Genomic DNA, 20,200 nt, shown 5'->3' with positions numbered 1-20,200 from the left:
CTATTCCATCGGGTACTACACCTAGAATTGCCACCAAGGGGGTTTTTGGAATATTTTTTCTGAAAATTATCTTCAGAGCCAGTGGCGGCTGGTGCTAAAAAAACTGAGGGGGGCGCACACAAACAAACAAATGAAAAACAAACAAAACTTTAAAAAATAGCACTATTTATACATGAATTTTGCCCTCCTTTCCTTCTGCCCTGCAAATTTTTCAATTACATTCTTGTTAAAGTCAGTCATCTCTGTGACTAGTCTTTTCTCCATAGACAACATGGCCAATGCATTCAGCCTGTCCTGAGTCATTGAGTTTCTTAAAAAAGTCTTGATTCTTTTCAGAGTTGAAAAGCACCTTTCAGCTTCTGCTGTGGTCATGGGTGTGGTGATGAGGATCTTCAAGAGCTTGACAGTTTCTGAAAAGACTTCTTCTAGATTGTTTTCCATAAACAGCTGGAGTAGGCCCACAGCACCACAACAGGCTTGGAACTCTTCCTTGCTGTAGATGAGAGTAAGCTCTGTCTTCAGCTTACCTCGATTGAGCACTGGATAGGCTTTTAAGGTGTTGCTCAGTGCATCTTCAGGAAATGCTGTGTTGTATTGTTCAAATCTGTCCCCCTGCAGGAGTGTGGCACTAACAAGGTGGTTTTTGAAAGAAAAGCGCTCCCTGGTGTGTTCCAGTATGATATCACAGACCTTAAGAGAAGGACAAACATGAAGATCATGATTTTATAAATCACATTTTTCATTCTAAATATGAAATGTTATTTTGTCCTTTCTATTAAGTCATAGAAAGAAGGAACACATTTTATTTATAAACTTACTGATTTTAATAACATTTGCTGCCATTTTTTAAGGCTGTGTTATGAAATGTGTTACAGCATTTTTGTGGGACAAGATTATACAAAATTCAGTAACCAAATGTTTTATTCCCCATTACCCATAAACTTCAGTACAACTTAAATAATAAAATATCTTGCTGACAAACATTGCAGCAACATACCTACACAGCATAGACACAACTAAAGGTATCTCTAACTACAACGCACATCTTCCTAATATATTAAATAACATTACTATAAACCAGTGTAACAATGATTTTCCACAACAACTCACCTCTGCAGCAATCCTTTCATGGTCTTCTACACTGAGTATCCAACGCTTCTTCACTGGCTGACTACTACCTACACTGCTTTGTCCAACCATGGAGTGGAGAGAATTTCTGCCAAAGAGAAATACTTACAATATTATAATAATGAAGAAGAAGAAGAAAAATCAGCTATTTAAACAAATTACCTGATCTTTTGAATGTCCTGCTGGAACTGTTGGATGCTCTCCTGGATACAGACTGAATCTATGACCTTCTTCTGGAGTTTGGCATAGAGAAGGTCCACATGAGGCATAATATGGTGGAAAAGTTGCAGAAAGAACTTAAAATCCTGATCCTCCAGTAGCATGGCAAATGCTCCAGCCTCTCTGACGGTAATCAAAGTCACCAGAGTCTTGTATGCTTTCGAAACAGCGGATGAGGTCCTCTCTGTGCTCAAACACAGTATTGATGGCACGGCTGTGAAAGTTCCATCTGACATTGCTGGATGCTGGTAGTCTGTGGGCCACAACTTTATCAAGAACGCTTGTGCGCTTGGATGATCTGGAGAAAAAGCTGGAAAATCCACTAAGGTTAGAAAAAAAAATTCTAACTTTGGTTATGCGAGAAGTAGCCTGTTGCATTATTAGATTGAGCTGATGAGCATAGCAGTGGATGTAGTGGGCATTTGGGTACACATCTTGTATCTTCTTCTGAACACCTGCAGTGGCACCTCGCATCACGCTGGCTCCATCATATGCCTGACAGATTAGTTTAGCTTTTTGATCCTCAGGAAGAATAGTTCCAAGACGTTCTTTTAGGGCTGTAGCGATGGAATCAGCTGTAGCCGACTGCAGAGGGATAAACTCAAAAAACCTTTCCTGCACAGTGTTTTTGGCATCGATATAGCGTAGTACAAGCACAAGCTGGCACTGCGTGGCAACATCCACAGTCTCGTCTGCCTGGATTGAAAGAAAATCACTGCTCTGTGCTTCTTTGATTATATGCTCCTTCAGAACAGAAAACATACACTCCAGTAGCTCATTCTGCACAGTTTTCGAAGTTCCCTTAAACACAGTAGCATTCTCAAGGTGCTCTTTTAGTACTCCATCAAGAGAAGCAACAAAATCAACCAACCCACGAAAGATCCCGGGATTTTCAGAGCTCTTACTTTCGTCATGACCACGCAAGGCCAGCTCAAAGGCTCCACAAAACTTAACATAGTCTATTATTCTAGAAAGGATGTGCCGATTTTTTGTCACCTCTTTATTGTGTCGTCTAACAGCAATCCTGTAGCCTTCATCTAGCTGTTGAGCAATGCTAAGTTTCCCCCAAAAACTTAGCTTCATTGCATTGTCCAGGTGGCTGCGGCTGTTTTCGTGCCGTTTGCATTTTTCTGAAAGATGTTTTAAGTCTCTTACCCCAGTTGTTGTCCACATTGCCTCCGTGCCAGAACTTTGAAATAACAAACACGGAAAGCAGTAAAAGGCATTGCTTACATCACATCCAGCTAGCCAACTCCGCTTGTCATAAGAAGAGCTGGAAAAAGCCCTCGTGTAGGATCGTCCACGATCACCTGCCTGCTGCTGAATTTTTAAATTGGGACCTCCTTTATCCTGTTTTTTTCTTCATCTGAACGCTTTGTAAAAGCATTTTTTTGTAAAGAAAAAACAGAATGTTCTCTCATTTTGAAATGACTCCACTTGCACTTTGCAAACGTAAATCAACCTAACGAACTGCAGCTGCGCTGAGTCGAATCGGGGATTGTCCAATCACACAATGTTTTAAAAAAAATTAGCCAGTACTGACACTCTACCAGTAATGACACAACAGAATGGGTGTGTCCGGGGTGCAGAGCAGTGCGCCCCTATGCAAAAACCTAGATAACCAATTAAAAGTCAGCCTCAGATCACCTGCTTGCCAAAGTTGACGCGGCTACATTCACTCCCATTAGACCGGCGCCCTGCACATAGGAAAGGAGGAAGTGTGCACAATGTGAGCAATTAAATAGAATTATGTATTTAATATTTTAATAAATTCTAACATGTCTATTGGTCACACAGTATGAATAAATACATTTCTAAGTATTTTGCAGTTCAGAAATAATTTATTATCTAAACAATTTAAAGGGGGCGGCGCCCGAGCGCCCCCTACTGGCCAGCCGCCACTGTTCAGAGCATCGAAGATATTCTTCCAAAATTCACTTAATTTAGGGCAAGACCACATAATATGAATATGGTTGGCGTTCCGTGTCCCGCAGTTTCTCCAGCATAGATTGGGTTGTGTAGGGTACATTTTATTAGTTATCGCTGGTGTTCTGAAAAACCGGATTATTATTTTCCACTTGAATTCTCCCTATGTATTAGAGTTTGTTGTTAAATGTGCTTCTGTACAGATTTCGTTCCAAGCGTCCCCAGTTATTGAAGCCTGTAATTCGAGACCTTATATTTAATAGACCACATTTAACTGTTTTATTTTTTGGTTCTGTTTGATTTCTTATTAGATTTTTATGATTTGTTCCTTTTTGATCCGTTTTTGATCTGTTCAGTTTTGGCCGTGGGAAAGAAACCATCTCAATAGGGTAAAAATCAAGGGATCATTAGCTATAACTAAAACTAATACGTTCGTGGTTATTTAATGAACTTATCTTTAATCAATAAGAAAATAAAAACATAAATTGTCGTCTGGATCACTGTGTATGGGGGCGGCCCTTACTGCCCAAATATGGGCAGTAAGGGCCGCCTCACATGACACCCAGTGACGTGGTAAAGCGGAGAGCCGACAGCATTTCACCGCACTTTCCAAGCAAAGTCAATAGGAGCCGTTCTACACAGCTGTGATCATCAACAATTTTTTTGGATTTCCAGAGGACTTCACCATTGAAATTCACGAGAGCTATTGCTGAAGCAACAATGCGCACATGCATGGCAGTTGGATGTTCCAATACATCGGGTAAAAGTGGAAAAAACCTTAGTTTTTTCAACTATCCGATTTATGATCCACCGGGTTCGTTTGTTGGATTACCTACTTGAAGAGAGAGGATTTTCCATCGTGCTTCTGGCCAGAGAGAAACGTCATATGCAGCCAACATTTGGAAGAAGAATGTCTTCAAGATGAGATGAGAGCGAGGATTTTTCGGTATATTTTTCTTTTTTATAATGTAGAATTTGCCGGAACATTTGTGTACTGACCAGAGCGGCGGAGGGATACGACACTTGGAAAGGATGTTCACTGTTGTGAAGCCCACTTATTTTATGCAACTTTGGTCTAGTTTTTTCTAAAGTCGCTTGTATATTTCATGAGTTGTGGGGATGCAGTTTTTTTGGGCTTGTTCCTGAAAGTGAAATCGATTGTTTGGGGCCTAAACTACGTGACGCCGGAATATCCCTCCGCCTCATAACGCGCTGCAGCTTCATTCTGACAGGAGCACAGTAAACTCAGAAAGAGCTGCTCTGCCTGTATTTTCTGCAGTTTACGGTTGCAATAACTGATGATAACTACTGGAAGTAGATTAGGCGGTGTAGATCACCATTTTGAGCAGAGATTGGTTCTAAAGATGGGTTTTATACTCATCTTATAACATTGCAGAACCCAACCCATAAACCGTACTTTAATGCTTATTTGTTTTCTTTTTATGTCTCTAAAATGTAAAATTACTATTAATTTAAATTTAAATGCTTAATACCATGTCTATCTTTGTTTAAGAGGTTAAAAAATATATTTCGGCATGAAAACGGGTATTTATTTACAAGGGGACAGATAGGGGCATTGGAGACTTGGCAGTACTGTTCTTCACCAAGATGGCGGCCCCCATAAAAGGACCTTCAAATGAAAATTACTCTTAATTAAAAAAGCTTATCATTTATTGAATGTATGTAATGTAATAATTTTATATTTAAAGTACTTTCAGCAGTTTTAATTTTGACTTTGACCGGACTTCTCCTTTAACAGAACAGAAGCTGTAGAGAGGTGTGTTAAACTACGGCTCTGCTTCCTGGTCTGGACCCTGGATTGTCAGTATTTAGGAGAACTAATAAATCCGGCCAGATTCCTAGAAAGAAAAGCTGCACCATCCAAAGTGGGATTGATGCCGTCTCTCCGAATCAAACCAGGTTTTCCCCAGAAAACCTGTAGCCCTGTAGCGTCTTTTTCATTACACCACCTAGACAATCAGTGGTTGAATGATGGCTAAACATGTCATCACTGGTCAGATCAGGCACGGGACCAGAGAAAATTACAGAGTCCGACATTGTTTTAGCAAACTTACACACCGAAGCAACACTAACTTTAGTGACCTCTGATAAAATGGAAAAAATTATAAATAAACTGCTGGATTAAAGCAGTATAGAAATGATCCGAGTTCAAATGATGTTGGGTCAGAGAATACACATTCTCAACAGTCCTGCCTGTTTCCTCACATGTAGTGTGAAGTAAGAATGTGCGTTAGTCACTGGTTTAACCCACCATACTAAGTGACTGGAGGCAGTGTAACACCTTGAGAGCAAATTGAGGTCAAAACAGCAAAATTCTAATTAAATACACCCAAACCTTACCTTACATTTAGTCATTCATATACAACTAGGAAAGAAAGGACTCATAATTGGCTGGGATATCAACAACCCTTCAGTAGTGTTGATTGTGTGGATTCAGGGCATTCGGGTCTAAATTTGATCCTAATTATGTTCTCCCTACATGGCAGATATGTATGTATGAATGCATAAAATGAAAGAGTGCTTTGTTTGTCTTATGATCCAGCTCTACATATTTTATTTTAGGCTCTGGAGCACATGGTGGAGAAGTTTTAATCTATGAACAAGAAGATGGAGGCTAAAGTGGAAGATGTGGCTGATGTTATCCTTATGTCTGCTATGTGGATATCCATCAACATGGCTGTAACAGGCATTTTGAGGATCAGAAAACTAATCTCGATGCAGTGCTGCGTTGAGTTCAGTCATTCCCCCAATCACACACTGCTGAAATTATAGCTATTGTGAAAACCTCGCTGACGGAGGAGCAGGGAATCATCAATAAGGTGACATGAATAGTCATTGACGGTGCTTCTAATACAAACTAAAGCCCCTGAAGCCGTTAAGAGACTGACCTCAGAGTGCTCCACCATTAAGTGATGTAACCAGAAAATGAAGGTACTCACCCAGGCTTCCACCTCTCATGATATCTCTGCAGGTAATCTATTCCTTTTTATTTTTTAGATCAGATATTTCTATCGGATCACTTGCTAACATGATCTGCTGTTTTCTCTTAGGTAGCGAACTGTGGCATTGTGAGGCCAGGAGTGTGATGGAGTCAAGAAAAATGCAAAATGTAACTGCTGATGCCACGCTTCAAGTCCAGCCCTACCTTTCAGTGCCCAATATCAGCTGAATAGAAAATCCACTGGAGTACTGGGAGAGGACAAAAGTGCTGTACCCTAATTTACACAAACCTGTACTTGTGTTTTTATGCACATCAGCATCTCCAGTGCCTTGGGAACTGGTGTTTTCAAAGGCCAGAATAGTGTCAAAAAAGTAATCAATTAAAAGCAAAAACTGTCAAAAAACTTTTATTTGTGAATAAAAATGTATACAATATCCCTTTTTATATATCATTGTGCAAGTTGCACAAACATATCCAATGCCCTCTTCCAAGTTTCTCAAGCACTTTAACTGTCTGTCTGCTGAGGCCTATGACATTTCACTCAAATGACAGAAAAGCAAACACAGCCTGCCATTTAACATTGTACTTTTCTTACAGAAATTACACACAGAACATGTTCAAAAACATACATACTATGCACATGAGATGATCATGAGAGAAATTCATATTTATTACTTATTAATGATAATTTCTAAGGGCCCTAAAGAATAAAAACACAGGGAAAAAATCACAGATTATATTGCTGACTGTGATTATGGACTCGACCAATTGGTGGTTTCATGTGCAAATGAAGCCTCGTGAAATTAACTCTTTGCTGAAGCAATTGGCGTAAATGGTTCAATCCTCATGAGGCCTCATCTCACCATAACTAATGAATACTGAATATGTTTTTAATAAACAACCGAGGCTTACGATGACGGCAGAGATAAACGAACCAGCAACACAGCAAAGGTGACCAGAACAGGGTGGGTAGACGGAGGACCTGACAACTGGTTACTGCTGAGCTGACTGAATATATATGGGAGAGGTTGGAAGGAGGTTAGAGAGTTGATTACACTGTTTAGATGAGTAAAAGTTAGTTAAGCAGAGGGAGAGGAGGGCAGTATGTGTGTCAGCACATGTAGGGATTGATGGAAATGAGAGAGTTGACAGACTGGCAAAAGAGGCTCTAAAAAAATACAGTGGAAATGAAGGTTAAAATAAGTAAATCTGGAATAAAGCGCATGATTTGGAGGCACATAAATCAGGAGTGGGATAACAAAAAAAAAAGCCATATGTACAACATTCACAATAGGGTAGCAGATACCAGACTACGTGGAGCATATAGGAGAGAAGAAACCGTTATTTCAAGAATTAGGTTAGCACATTGTACACTTAACTCTACTTTTCACAGATAAGGGACATTGTAAGGTTCCTAGGCTAAATTAGACATGAGAGGAAGCATCTACCTCCCTCCTTACTGACACTTTTCAGACAGCACTGATCATGGCGATCGCTGACACACTTTCACTTTGGCTAAAGAGTCCTTATTCACAAGGGTTTTCAGATTGAACCTGAAGCTAACAAGGAAATATGAGAAGTGAAAATATAAAATGCTGTAGGATCCCAGGAAGCTATAATAAGTAATCAAACCCCTGGGGATCCTGAATTAATCAAGAACCCAGAGTCTTTATTGTCATTATGTAACCATAATCCCAAGGCGTTCCCAGGCCAGCAGAGAAACATAGTCCCTCCAGCGTGTCCTGGTCCGCCTCCCGGTGGGACGTGCCCGGAACACCTCACCAGGGAGGCGTCCAGGAGGCATCCTGACCAGATGCCCGAGCCACCTCAACTGGCTCCTCTCGACGTAGAGGAGCAGCGGCTCTACTCTGAGTCCTCCCCGGATGACTGAGCTCCTCACCCTATCTCTAAGGGAGAGCCCAGACACACTACGGAGAAAACTAATTTCAGCCGCTTGTATCCGGGATCTCGTTCTTTCAGTCACGACCCAAAGCTCATGACCATAGATGAGGGTAGGAACGTAGATCGACCGGTAAATCGAGAGCTTCGCCTTTTGGCTCAGCTCTCTCTTCACCACAACGGATCGGTACAGCGCCCGCTTCACAGCAGACGCCGCACCAATCCGCCTGTCGATCTCCCGCTCCATCTTCCCCTCATTCGTAAACAAGACCCCAAAATACTTGAACTCCTCCACTAGGGGCAGCACATCCTCCCCAACCCGGAGAAAGCACTCTACCCTTTACCGGCTCAAGACCTAGTCTCGGATGCTGTCCATAAAAGTTATGAACAGAACTGTGCTTCACCAGTTTTGGTGAGACACCTGAGTGAGACTCAGAATTCACACATAATACACAGACACTGTCTGTTTGTCAGAATCCAGTTTATTGGTTAGAGATCCTTCCTCTCTCTTGAACAGCTGAGAGACCGATGACCTCTGACGCTACTCATCCTCTCCACAGCATACTCTTCAAATTTCTGGGGTCTCAACATTAAGATTTTCTTTAATGAAACTGGCAGCAGTTACCTTTTAAATTTCCACATATAGGATTCACAATAATCATATAAAAAGGGAAAAAGCAGCTAAAGTGGAACTAAAACAGAACATAAGAGTCTTAGAAACAACTTATGCTACGTCCCAGGAGGACAATCTGTTAAATCAAGGAGGAAAAACCAGACATTAATAGCATACCAGAGGCAAGAATATAATTCCAACTATAGCCATCTATATAGCATCCTAGAATTAACAGCCAAGAACTAGAAGCAAACCTCCTGACGCTATTTCTAAGTTTTTTATTATAACAAAATCAGGTTTTGGCACTTCAATGGAGAACATTGTACAATAAGATTATTGTACAATGTTATTCTGCCTGAGACAGCTTCAGGTGATGCACAGCAGCGTCACACTTTCTCTAAGAATGGACAAAGCTCTGGTTCTGGAAGTGAAACCTCTGCCAGAGGTTCCTCCGTGTGCCAGGTTCAGCAGAAGCAGGGGAAAAAAACAGGACTGAGGGTCAGCACCAAGCAGCAGCGGTACATCAAACACCACACCCACAGTAGTGGGAGGAACATACTCGTTAATGGACCTTCATATTGATAATTGCAGTTTCTTTTTTCCTGTTGTTGCTGGTGGACTGTAAGACCTGCTTCACGGGTTTCATTTATAGAACATTTCAAGAGCGCAAAATAACAAATACGTAAAGTTCTTGTCCCCAACACTGATCAGACATTCATGAGAAGAACATTTGTCTAATGTTCATAACACAGATATGTAGGTGTTATCAGACATGTAGAAAACTAATTTTCAGCTTGCAGAGGCACAACAAACAAATATCCTCATAAGATGGAACACGAGGATTTTGTCTTAGCTTCCTCAAGAAGTTTCTCCACCAGTTCACTTATTTCAGTTTCATGATTTTTCTGCATTTCTTCTTTTTCTTTCTCTGTTTTGGTCTGCTTTAATTCTTTCTCATGTTTGATCAGTAAATCTTTAACTGCTGTTATATTTCCTCTCTTCTTGGAGATACAGTTCACTAAATTACTAATTTCATGCTTATGTTGTTTCCTCTTTTCTGATTCCTTGTGTGCTGCCAGTGCCTTCAACAGGTCATACTTCTCCTCCTTGTCCTTTATTTGCTCCTTAAGCGCCTCCTTTTGTGCTTCAAACTCCTTTTTATATTTCTCCTGGAATTCGTTTGACTTCACAGCTTCCTCTCTCGCTCTGTCTTCGTATTCCTTTTGAAGTCGTTCCAGCTTTTCCTCTAAAATCTTTCGTTCTTTTTCTTCTTGTTCTCTTCTGATTTGTTCTTCTTTCTTTCTTTCCTCTTCATATCTTTCACGTTCCTCCTTGTACTGCTCCTCAAGTTCTCTCAGTTTTCTTTGCTCTTCCTCTTTTCTCTTCTCTTCCTCCTCTTTTTGTTTCTCCCACCATTCTTTGCGTTCTTTTTCCCAAGCCTCTTTATCTTTCTCCTTCTCTTCTCTGATCCTTTCCAGCTCTCTGTTGACAATCTTCTTTTCCTCTTTCTCTGACTGAATTTGTTTGTCCAGATCTTCAAGCTGCTGTATCAAATTCTGTCGATGAGTTTTGTCATCTGTTTCTCTTTTCCTCTTTTCCTTTTCTCTCTTTTCCTGCTCCTTCTCTCTCTGTTTATGCTCTTTATCAATATTCTCTTTCATTTCCTTCAGTTTCCAGTCTGCTTCCTGTTTTAGTTTTTCTTTTTCTTCTTCCATTTTTCTTTTCATTTCTTGCATATCTTCCTCATACTTTCTCTTGAGTTCCTCCCTCTCTCTTTTCATCTCTTCTTCTTTCTCCTTGAGAATCTTCTCTGTTTTTTTCTGGATGGCAGCTTCAGCCTCCTGCAGCATCTCATTGGTGTAGAAGCAGCCGTTATTTTCCTTCACCATCCTGTCGATCTTTCTAATCAGGTCACTGACCTGTGTTCGGTTCTGTCTGTCGTGATTGTTAAACACATGGTATCTTCCTCCACAGTCAGAAATGAGCTTCTCTAACAGATTTTGATCTTTTTTTATGTAATCCTCGATTGTCTGCCCATCATGTTCCAATGTATCCCCATTTGTAAAAAGAATGATGGTGAACTTTTCTGAACCTTTCCCAAAGCCTTCCTTTATTAATCTCAAAGTCTCTTTCTCTTCTGGAGTGAATCTTCCGATCCGTAACACCAGCAGGAAGACATGTGGACCTGGAGCCAGGAGACTCATACATTTCAAAGTCTCATCATTAACTTCTTCATGGCTCAAACTGTCATCAAATAAACCAGGAGTGTCGACGACAGCAACAGGACGACCGTCCACCTCACACTCTTCTTTCTGACAACATTTTGTGACTGAATTGGGGTTGGACTCGGCTTTGAAGGCTTTACGTCCCAGAATTGTGTTTCCAGAAGAACTCTTTCCACAACCGGTCTTTCCAATTAGAACAATCCTCAGATGCATGGAGCTCTGATCTGGTTCAGTACCTGTAATGAAAGAAAATTCAGAAAGATTAAACGCTGACAATTACTACAACATTGCACCAGAAGTCTCATTTGAAATATGGTATAACATAATTTTTAAAAGAGCTTACAAAGATCAGACTGTGTCTTTTTGAGTTTCTTCATTTCAGCCTCTAGTCTGGTGATGTGTTCATCTTGTTTTATGGTCTTCTCCATTTGGGCCCTTGTAAATGTCTCTGAAGTGTAAAAACCTGGAGAATTCTTGTGAATGATTGTTTTTTCCACCTCCGTTAGAAGTTCGGGATTCAGCTGCTGGTCCTTGATGTTGACAACAACATATCTTCCTCCACAGCTCTGAATAAGCCTCTGGATGTCTCCGTCTCCGCTTATAAATTTAACAACAGGTGGAGCTTTAGGATCTGACTCCACAGTGAACAGAACCATGATGAAGTCATTGACCACAGAGCTGAACGTGTCCTGGATGGTCTGTAACTCTCCTTTGTCTTCATCAGTGAGGGGACCCACAGGTAGGACTAGGATGAAGGCGTGGACCCCCTTAGGATCACAGGGGGAGACACACCTGAATGATTCCTTCATCACTTCCTGCTGAGATCTTCCATACAAGGCAGGCAGCTCCACCACAGAAACCCAACGTCCGCTGACCTCTCCCTGGTTTTTAACACTAACTGATGAGTTGGATCTTAGCTCAGTCTGTCCTAAGATGGCCTTGGCTGCTGAGGTCTTCCCTGCTCCTCTTCTTCCACACAGAACCAGGTTTAGTGGAGGTTTGATCTGTTCCTGTTGGGGTCTGCTGGTCTCTCCTCTGAAGCTCAGATATGTTCCTTTGTTTTCCACCATCATGGTCTCAATCTCCTTCATCAACAGACTGCGATCATTTTTATTCATGTTGTAGCATCTGCCTTGAACTAGACTGAGGAGCTCATTGACAGATGATCTTTTCTCATTATGTGTTAAGATGACCACTGAATGTTTGAAGGCATCTGGACCAAACAAAGTCAGGATGAAGTTCATTGTTTTTCTGTTCTCTTCAGTAAATTTTGAAGGTTTCACTAACAGCAGCAGAACATGTGGTCCAGGGTAACAGAGCCTCACACAGTTATTCATTTCTCCAAGGATTTCTTCTTGAGTAAGACTGAACATGTCAGGAGTTTTTACTACTATCACTGGTTTTCCTCTCCACTCTCCACAGGAGGCCACACTGTGCTTCTGGTGATGAAATTCCTGCTCTTCAATTATCAAGTTACCAAGTTTTGACTTTTTATCTTCACTTTTCCCCAACAACACAATCCTGAAATCAGATGCTGTAAGAGATTAGATACAATAATGTGATTAAACCTTTGATGATCTGTCATGTGAAGTAGAAGTAGAAGTCCATATAGCAAACATTTTGTAAAAGGTTAGAAATACTGTCAGTAGGAAACAATGGATGTACACAAGGGTGCAGGATTAAAATGTGAGTAATTTCATTTTCAAATTTTGACCGTTGTGTGGGGATTGTTCAGACAACAACTAACTAGCCTATTACGTCCAATCAGGTCAGAACTAAGGAAGGCTTTTGGACGTGAGGCCAAATCTCTTCATGAAACAAAAGAGGAAGTACAGTTGTGTTAGGATTAACACCAGTTAGATCCATTCTGGAAACAGACCGACTGGGACTTTTGGGTCTGGTGTCTAAGCTTTTTAAGCCAAACCTCTGTTTCAGAACTTTACTTTTCTTTTGTTCTGCAAAACAGCAGACTCTTCAGCACATTCACCACGCATCAAAATGTGAACACTGTCATAGTGCAGCACAGACCGCACCACCTCATGTTTCCTCTTGAATTATTTGTGTTTCCTCACTTATTTTGTTTACCCTCAATGCTTTTGATTCTGTAAAGGCTTTTGAATCAGGTTGAGATTGTGTGTGCTTCCAATTCATGGTAAATGGCTTGTACAATGCTTTAACTAGTCTGACAACCCCAAGGTGTTTTACACTAGTCAGTTATTCATAGTGGTGAGCGCGTAGACTGACAAAAGCAAGCACCCGACCCTCTAACCACCTTCAGTACGACTGAGACAGTCAGAGTAAGGAATTGAACCAACTCCCTAACTCCTGCACCACTGTCGCCCCATACTCATGTCTGGTTTTATTACGGGGACTCTGGTTTCTGCTCAGTTAAAAAACATACATGTTAAGTGTAAATTAAAAAATTCTCCTTAGCTGTGAGTGTATAGAGCAGAATAGCGACCTCTACAGGCCAGTCTGCAAACTCATTATTAACTAATAAATTTACCCACCTTCATAGGACAGATGTGTTCTGGATATTTGACCTCTGATACCTTTAAAACAGGAGATAATTGTGTATTATAATGGTTAAAATAAAAAACATCTTTGTCAAGGTTGTATTGATATTATTTTCAGTCATTTTTGGACTTACCAGCATCTTTAACAACAGCTACTAGAGAACGTGTTGGAGCCTTTTCTTTAAGGCTCTGATGAGGATCTGGTAGGCTGGTGGCTGCTTCTTCAAACTCTTCGTAGCTCACATGTTCTCCATTGTTCTCTTTCACAATTTGACCAAAACGAGTCAGCAGCTCTGGGAGATCAATGTCCTCCATCTTTAAGTATCTGTATCTGTATTTTATGATCAGTTCCTGAGTTGGAACCTTTTTCGTATAATCGTCAAAAACATTGTTGTGCTGTCTCAGTTCAGAACTTAACATCAGTATAAAGGAATGATCAAAGGATCGATCGTTAAAAGCTTGAAGTACTCTGTGCATCGTGTTTTTCTCTTCTTCTGTGATGTTTTCAGGCTCCAGAACCAACAGGAACACATGAGGTCCAGGAGCAGAGACGCTCGCACAGTCTTTAATAAACTGTGTTTGTTCGGCTGTAGTTGAAAACTGAAGATCAGGAGTGTTGATGACAACAATTCTGGTTTTCTCCACTTCTCCACCGACTCTGACACAGGACTGAGGTTCAGTGTTAAAAACATCCTTTGCCATTATGAAGTTTCCTACTGATCTCCTCTGGGACCATCTGCTTCCCAGCAGAACCACCCTGAGCTCAGACACTGAAATTGTAAGAACAAAAAGTTTAACCCCAAATAAATTGGAAAGATACTTTGAAGTAAAAGTTTTCAAAACCATAAATTGGTATAGAGGCAAAATGTGTCTTTCTGGAAAACCCATTTTGAAAGTTAGTTTACTCAGTGAATTAAGAAAATGAGCTCAGCTGCAAACTGGTAAAGACTTAAAATCTAATTTGTAAAATTATCAGATAATGATCTTTATGGAAAAAGTAGCCAACACATAACTATAAGTACAGACCCTAATTGTTTGTTTTATTTATTGTAAAACTATCAGTTATCAAAGGGCAAAGGGTTGGATTATGAAGGGATGGGATCAAACAGGTAAAACAGGGACCAAATGAATTATGACGATGGATGAATGTAACTGTGGTCAACAAAAATTACGGCTAGATCTCGTCAACTGGGCCACAGGTGAGTGTGCGCCTTTTCACACACACATTTCCCATACATGGACATGTGGGGGGGACAAAAACATTTTCCTACTCTGCCTCTTCAACTTAGATCTCTCTACAACAGGATTTAAACCATCTCCACTGGTTCCTCTAGGAAAATGTAAAGTGTTTTATAGAAAATTGAGAAATGCTCCTATAAAACCTGCCCATGTTTTTCATTGGCTCATTTAACCTTAATCAAACATTTTAATTATTTGTTTTGTTAGTGTTTGTGAGTCTTTTTTTGTTTTATTTTTACAGTTCAGAGGAAATATGGGGTACTTTGGGTGGTCTTTAGTTGTAAATTTGTAATTGTATATTTAAAAAGATAAACTCACAGTTTGGTGGAAGAAATTCATAGCTTCTGCTTCTTTTTAAAGGCTGTCCATCTGTCAAGACAAAAAAAGCAAACACATTAATGTGGGCAACATTATGTTTTTATATCTAAAAAGCATCTTCAGTTTTAACCTAGTGAAAAAAATAACATAGTTATTAGGAAATTATTATTCAATGTACAAACAGTTGTTTGGGAGAATCCTTTCAAGGATCAAGACAGTAGATCTTATCTCTCTCTTATCTTTAACATCTTATTCTGTGATACAAACCTTCTGCATATCCTGCTTGACTCCATTCATGGATCTTCTCTGTGATCGCTCTCCTCTCCTTGTCTCTGGCATCTCCACATTCACTGTGTCAGGGCTTAGTTTTGACTTGGTTTTTGTTTACTATTAGTTTTCAGTTCTTCCTCTTTGTTACGGTTTTAGTTATGATTTGACTTTATTTTCTGTTAGTTTTCAGCTCCTCCTCCCCCAGCTCTCCTTCACTCCCTCTGCAGTCAGTCACACCTGTTGGTCATTAATCAGTCAGACTCACTTCACCTGCCAGCCTCCCTACTTAAGCCTCCCTCTGCTTTCACTCCTCTGCCGGTTCATCTTCAGTACTCCACTTCTCCCTGCCTACTTGGTTTGCTCCTGCTAGCCGTTTGTTTCCTGTCTTAGTTTTACCTTGTTGTCTCTGCCTGTTACTGGATTTTATCCTGTCTCCCCTCGGTATCTCAGGAGGAGCTACTAACATGCTCGGGTTCTGGCCTACAAGTATTCACCCTGCCGTGCTGCTGGTCCTGCGTGCAAGTTCCCGTCTTCACTCAACTCCAGCCAGTACTCTCTCTCCGGGCTGTCAGCTTCTGCTTCATCTACATTCCCGGGTACCGTTCAGTCCTGTCCCTCTGGTTTCATCCTCCAACAGCCGTCTCGTTCAATAAACTCACAAAATATCAACCTCTGTGTGTGTAGTGTGTTCAGGTCATCAGAACAAAAACATGACTCACTATCCTTTGTCCAATATGTTATTATATCTCCAAACCATACCTGGCCTACTTTGTCTCCACACGGCACAACATGAGCCGTGCCTCTGATCTGATTGTTTCTAATCCAGTTCATTGTGTCACTTACAATAAAAATCTGAATATTGTTCTATGTCCACTCAAGCTCTGCCAATGGTTAGACTCATTATCTTTGTCTCTGTGTGTCCTTCATAAACCTTACATTCTTATCTGCCACGCCTTACCCTCAATTATACAGTTTCATGAACCCTATAGTCTCGTATCTCTAGAGTGCAACTCCTTCTGAGTTTTGCTAAAGTTCTCCAGTAACACATTCAAACATCCTGTAGTCTTTCTCAGCAGGAAACAATGAAAGCACCTCAACAATTCTGCTTCAAACTGAAATATTCTCTCAGTTCGACAGTCAACCCAATACAGTAAAGTATCCCCATTCACCATCTACTAACTGTACTACTCTACTGCAGAATCTGCCTTCCAGACTCTTGTGAAGTTTTACCTGCTTCACTGACCTGATTCCTGCCTCCAGCCTATTCAGACCTTTATGTCCTGCTGTTAGCAGCACTGACTGTTTTCTGCTACTCTCTGGACATTAACCTTCCTACACCAAGTTTTTTTGCTATTGATTTATCAATCCATCCATTTTTAATCCCTCATGGGGTTGCTGGTGCCTATCTCCAGCATTCACTGGGCGAGAGGCGGGGTACACCCTGGACAGGTCGCCAGTCTGTCGCAGGGCAACACAGAGAGACAAACAGGACAAACAACCATTCACACCTAAGGACAATTTGGAGAAGCCAATTAACCTAACAGTCGTGTTTTTGGACTGTGGGAGGAAGCCGGAGTACCCGGAGAGAACCCACGCATGCACAGTGAGAACATGCAAACTCCATGCAGAAAGACCCAGGGGTGTACTCGAACCCAGGACCTTCTTGCAACAGCGCTACCCACTGCGCCACTGTGCAGCTATTGATTTATTTTTTTAACAAACATTTTAAGTTAAAAACCATGTCTGGGTCAAAGATTGGGTTATCTGTTGGGCTGAGCTTTGCACAGACAGCTGTTGTCAGTGATGGATTCAGGAAGGTGGATCTTTGGTCACAGCAAACAGAACCTCTGGAGATGTGTGACCATCAGAACAAATGGTATTTTCATCATATATCTTGAAATGACCACAGAGCCCTTTTCCTTTTTGAAAATGTGCTATATTGAGAGTTAGTATTTATAAGAATCAAGCTTAAACAGATATGATTATCCTCATATGAAACAAATGTTATGGTCAAACAATCATGTAGGCTGAGATACCACTAGAGAATATTAGTGTTATTTTCTGTTCAAACCCACTAACCGAACAATGAGGTGACTGCACTAGTCTTATGCTTTTTAATAAAATAAAACATCTCTATTTCCATGATCACTGTGTGCTTCTATACTTTTTTGTGTCTCTGCTCTGTCTTATTAGTATGAGGGATTGCTGCAAAGCCATGGACAATGCAGACGACTGTCCACTGTGGCTCTACGCTCTTTCAGGAGGAGTGAATGCTGCTTGGAGAGACTTGATGCAACCTGCTGGGTTTCCTTAGAGAGGAAACTTTCTCACCAACCTGGAGGATCTGATGGAGTCTGACTTTGGAAAGAGCCTTCAGATGATATGATGTTAATTAGTGATATATAAATAAAACTGAATTGAATGAGCAGATGGATAAAAATTATGACAGAGCTTCTTTTTTCTTGAATAAAGTTTTTTGAATGAGTATGAAGCGGAGCACTATAGCAAAAACAGTAGCACTCCACTGAGAATAAATCGGTTAGGCTCCCTTTGGCATTAAGACAACAATTCTGAATGTTACACTGCAAGACAGGACATGTCTGGCTGAGGCTAAATTTCTCTGCTTCCTGTTTCAGAGATCACTACTCACCTGATGCAGGTGACGCCATGTTAGTGAGCAGAAGGCTTCAGAGATTCCAGTTAATCTGATCCTTAAAAATCCCGAAATAAAGAAAAACAATAATTTAAGTTTTTGAGAAAAGAATAAAAAACAGAAACATGCCTTTTTCTATACTTCTTGGTCTGATAGCAGGGCTCTGACATAACATTTCAGTAATAAACAGAAACATTTTGTGTTGTAAAGATATATCTGTACATCAGACAAGTCAAATTGCAAATATATCAGGATTACATCAGGAAAGGCTTAAACAAAGTGACAAGTCAGAGTTAAGAAAGTTCTGGCCCTAAAATCACTGGAGCTGCATTCAAAATGGAGGGAGGCACAGTGGCATGCTGCACTAAATAACAGCCTTCACTGCTGATTAACTAACCTGATCCATTACAAGCTAAATATCTTCTGGTTATCTTTCTAAACAGCATTAATAATGAAGAAAAGGAAATACTGATAGACTTAAAGTCAGATCACATGGTAGTCTGCTTACCTTGGACCAGTCTGTTAGTAGCCTGTTTTCCCAAAAAAATCCATCCTGAAGGTTCACATCTGAGAAAAACTCTATTTTCTACCCAGCAAAAGAAAAAAAGTTTCTAAAATAGTGGAGCATTTCAGTTTAAAGTGGTTTAGTCTCAGACTTCAGGATCAGTTCTTCTGTTTTACCGTCTCAGCTGAAAGTGAAAGTAAAAAGTCAAACTGTTTCCCGTTTAACTGCTGCAATAAACCAACTTCAGCTGCTGAAATTTTTTAGGACATGCATTAGATTTTTTAAATTGTACAGCCGCCAATAAACGTGTTTCAGCAGCATTTACAAACTGCTTTTTATTTCTTTTTAAAGCTTTATTAGATTTTAATCTGGGACTATTTCATGTTCAATGGACAGAAAAAAATAAAATACACAAAAATACAGTTATTTAAGACAAAATGCATACAGTGACAGCTAAAGCTAATGATAGGGGTTTTCTATATAGAGGTAATTCTGTTTCGCTTATATATGAAAACTTTTTGACCAATCTGTATAATCTGATTGAATTTGACTGGAAAGTGCCTTGAGATGACATGTTTCATCAATTGTGGCGATATAAACAAAACTGAATTGAATTTAATTGAATTGTAAGTACCTGGATCCGAGTACCTGTAGGTATTTGTGAGAGTGTGCTTGTATACGTAAAGTTTATCCATAAGAAAAATGCTCAAAATTGGTTGTGAGGAGCAATACCCCCCCAGAGCACTGAGACAGATGCCAGGGGAACCAGAACCCCAGATGCCTGAAGGGACCCTCAGAGCAAAGGTGCCCAAGAGGGACTAACACCAGGAAGGCTGCCTCCTCCATTCCAGGGAAGAGCAAACAGGAGCCCCAGAAAAAAAAAACAGTAGCCACAGTTCCACAGACCCTAGGAGCTCAAGCGATGGGCCCAGAGCCCAACAGCAACCAGCACCGGTTCCCGAGGACCAACAAACGCACCAGTGGGTCAAGGTGCAGGCCAAAGGAGGGGAGCAGGACGGGGGGGATAGGCTCCACACTTAATGGAGACTTTAGATGTCCCAGACGAGGGGGTGGCATTTACAAATTGCTTTAAGTGATTGGAGTTTTGAATATGTTTAAAATCCTGTAAGATGCAGCTTTTCAGATTCATTATCTGACCTTTTTATGCCAATTTTGTTTTCCTCCAGGGAATTAGTCATTTATTTAATTTTTTCTTTAGACAACATCAGATATCAGTGTTTATGTGATAATATTGCTCCTGTATAAATAACAAATAAAACAGAATTATAAAACTCTACATTTACAACAGTGAGACATTGAAGTTGGAGCTAAAGTTTTTTTGTTGAACCCGGTGTAAAAAGAAAATGCCATCCCATCTAAGAGATAGTAAAAACTGATCAGACCCTCAGGATTATGTAATGTGGCTCTAATACTCAATAAAAAAGCAAGTTTCTATGCTAAATACAGTATTATTAAGGACAGATGTGAAAAAGGGAGTCAAAAGTCTAGGGATCGACCACTGGAGCTGTTTTTCAGTAATTAATGAACCAGACACTGAATTATAGTTTGTGCAGGTACCATACATTTGGGGAAAAAAGAACACAGAATTCAAAAACAAAATAAACCCAATATCCCAAATATTTACTGCAGTCAAAGTTTCAGAATTTATAGTTGAAACTATTCAATTCAATTTTAGTATTATAGCGCCAATTCATGAAACATATCAT

At 40.3% G+C, this 20,200-nt stretch overlaps 1 protein-coding gene across 3 annotated transcripts; it reads right to left on the bottom strand.

Moving 5' to 3' along the window:
• Positions 1-8,579: 8,579 nt before the first annotated feature.
• LOC105922970 (GTPase IMAP family member 8) lies at positions 8,580-18,643 on the bottom strand. 3 transcript variants are annotated; one of them, XM_036144741.1, is made up of 7 exons: positions 18,477-18,643; positions 17,966-18,026; positions 15,046-15,096; positions 13,623-14,258; positions 13,483-13,524; positions 11,316-12,506; positions 8,580-11,208 (listed from the first exon to the last, which is right to left on the bottom strand). In XM_036144741.1, the coding sequence occupies exons 2-7, from the start codon at positions 17,982-17,984 to the stop codon at positions 9,569-9,571; spliced, it is 3,579 nt and encodes a 1,192-aa protein (XP_036000634.1). In that variant the 5' UTR covers positions 17,985-18,026; positions 18,477-18,643; the 3' UTR covers positions 8,580-9,568. The 3 variants fall into 3 exon arrangements, with proteins under 3 accessions (XP_036000634.1, XP_036000636.1, XP_036000635.1); XM_036144743.1 differs by lacking the exon at positions 17,966-18,026 and having other exon boundaries at positions 18,477-18,572; XM_036144742.1 differs by lacking the exons at positions 17,966-18,026; positions 18,477-18,643 and adding an exon at positions 15,313-15,437.
• Between the last annotated feature and the right edge of the window lie 1,557 nt (positions 18,644-20,200).

This window comes from Fundulus heteroclitus, chromosome 12, assembly GCF_011125445.2.
Source record: "Fundulus heteroclitus isolate FHET01 chromosome 12, MU-UCD_Fhet_4.1, whole genome shotgun sequence".
NCBI lineage: Eukaryota > Metazoa > Chordata > Actinopteri > Cyprinodontiformes > Fundulidae > Fundulus > Fundulus heteroclitus.
This window is presented reverse-complemented; position numbering and strand designations above follow the sequence as displayed.

Excerpts from the sequence above, each read along its gene's own strand:
- LOC105922970 (XM_036144741.1), bottom strand. Across the intron at positions 14,259-15,045 it reads TGAATTTCTTCCACCAAACT|TGTCTGAGCTCAGGGTGGTT; the intron begins GTGAGTTTATCT and ends TTACAATTTCAG. Across the intron at positions 12,507-13,482 it reads AACACATCTGTCCTATGAAG|CATCTGATTTCAGGATTGTG; the intron begins GTGGGTAAATTT and ends AATCTCTTACAG.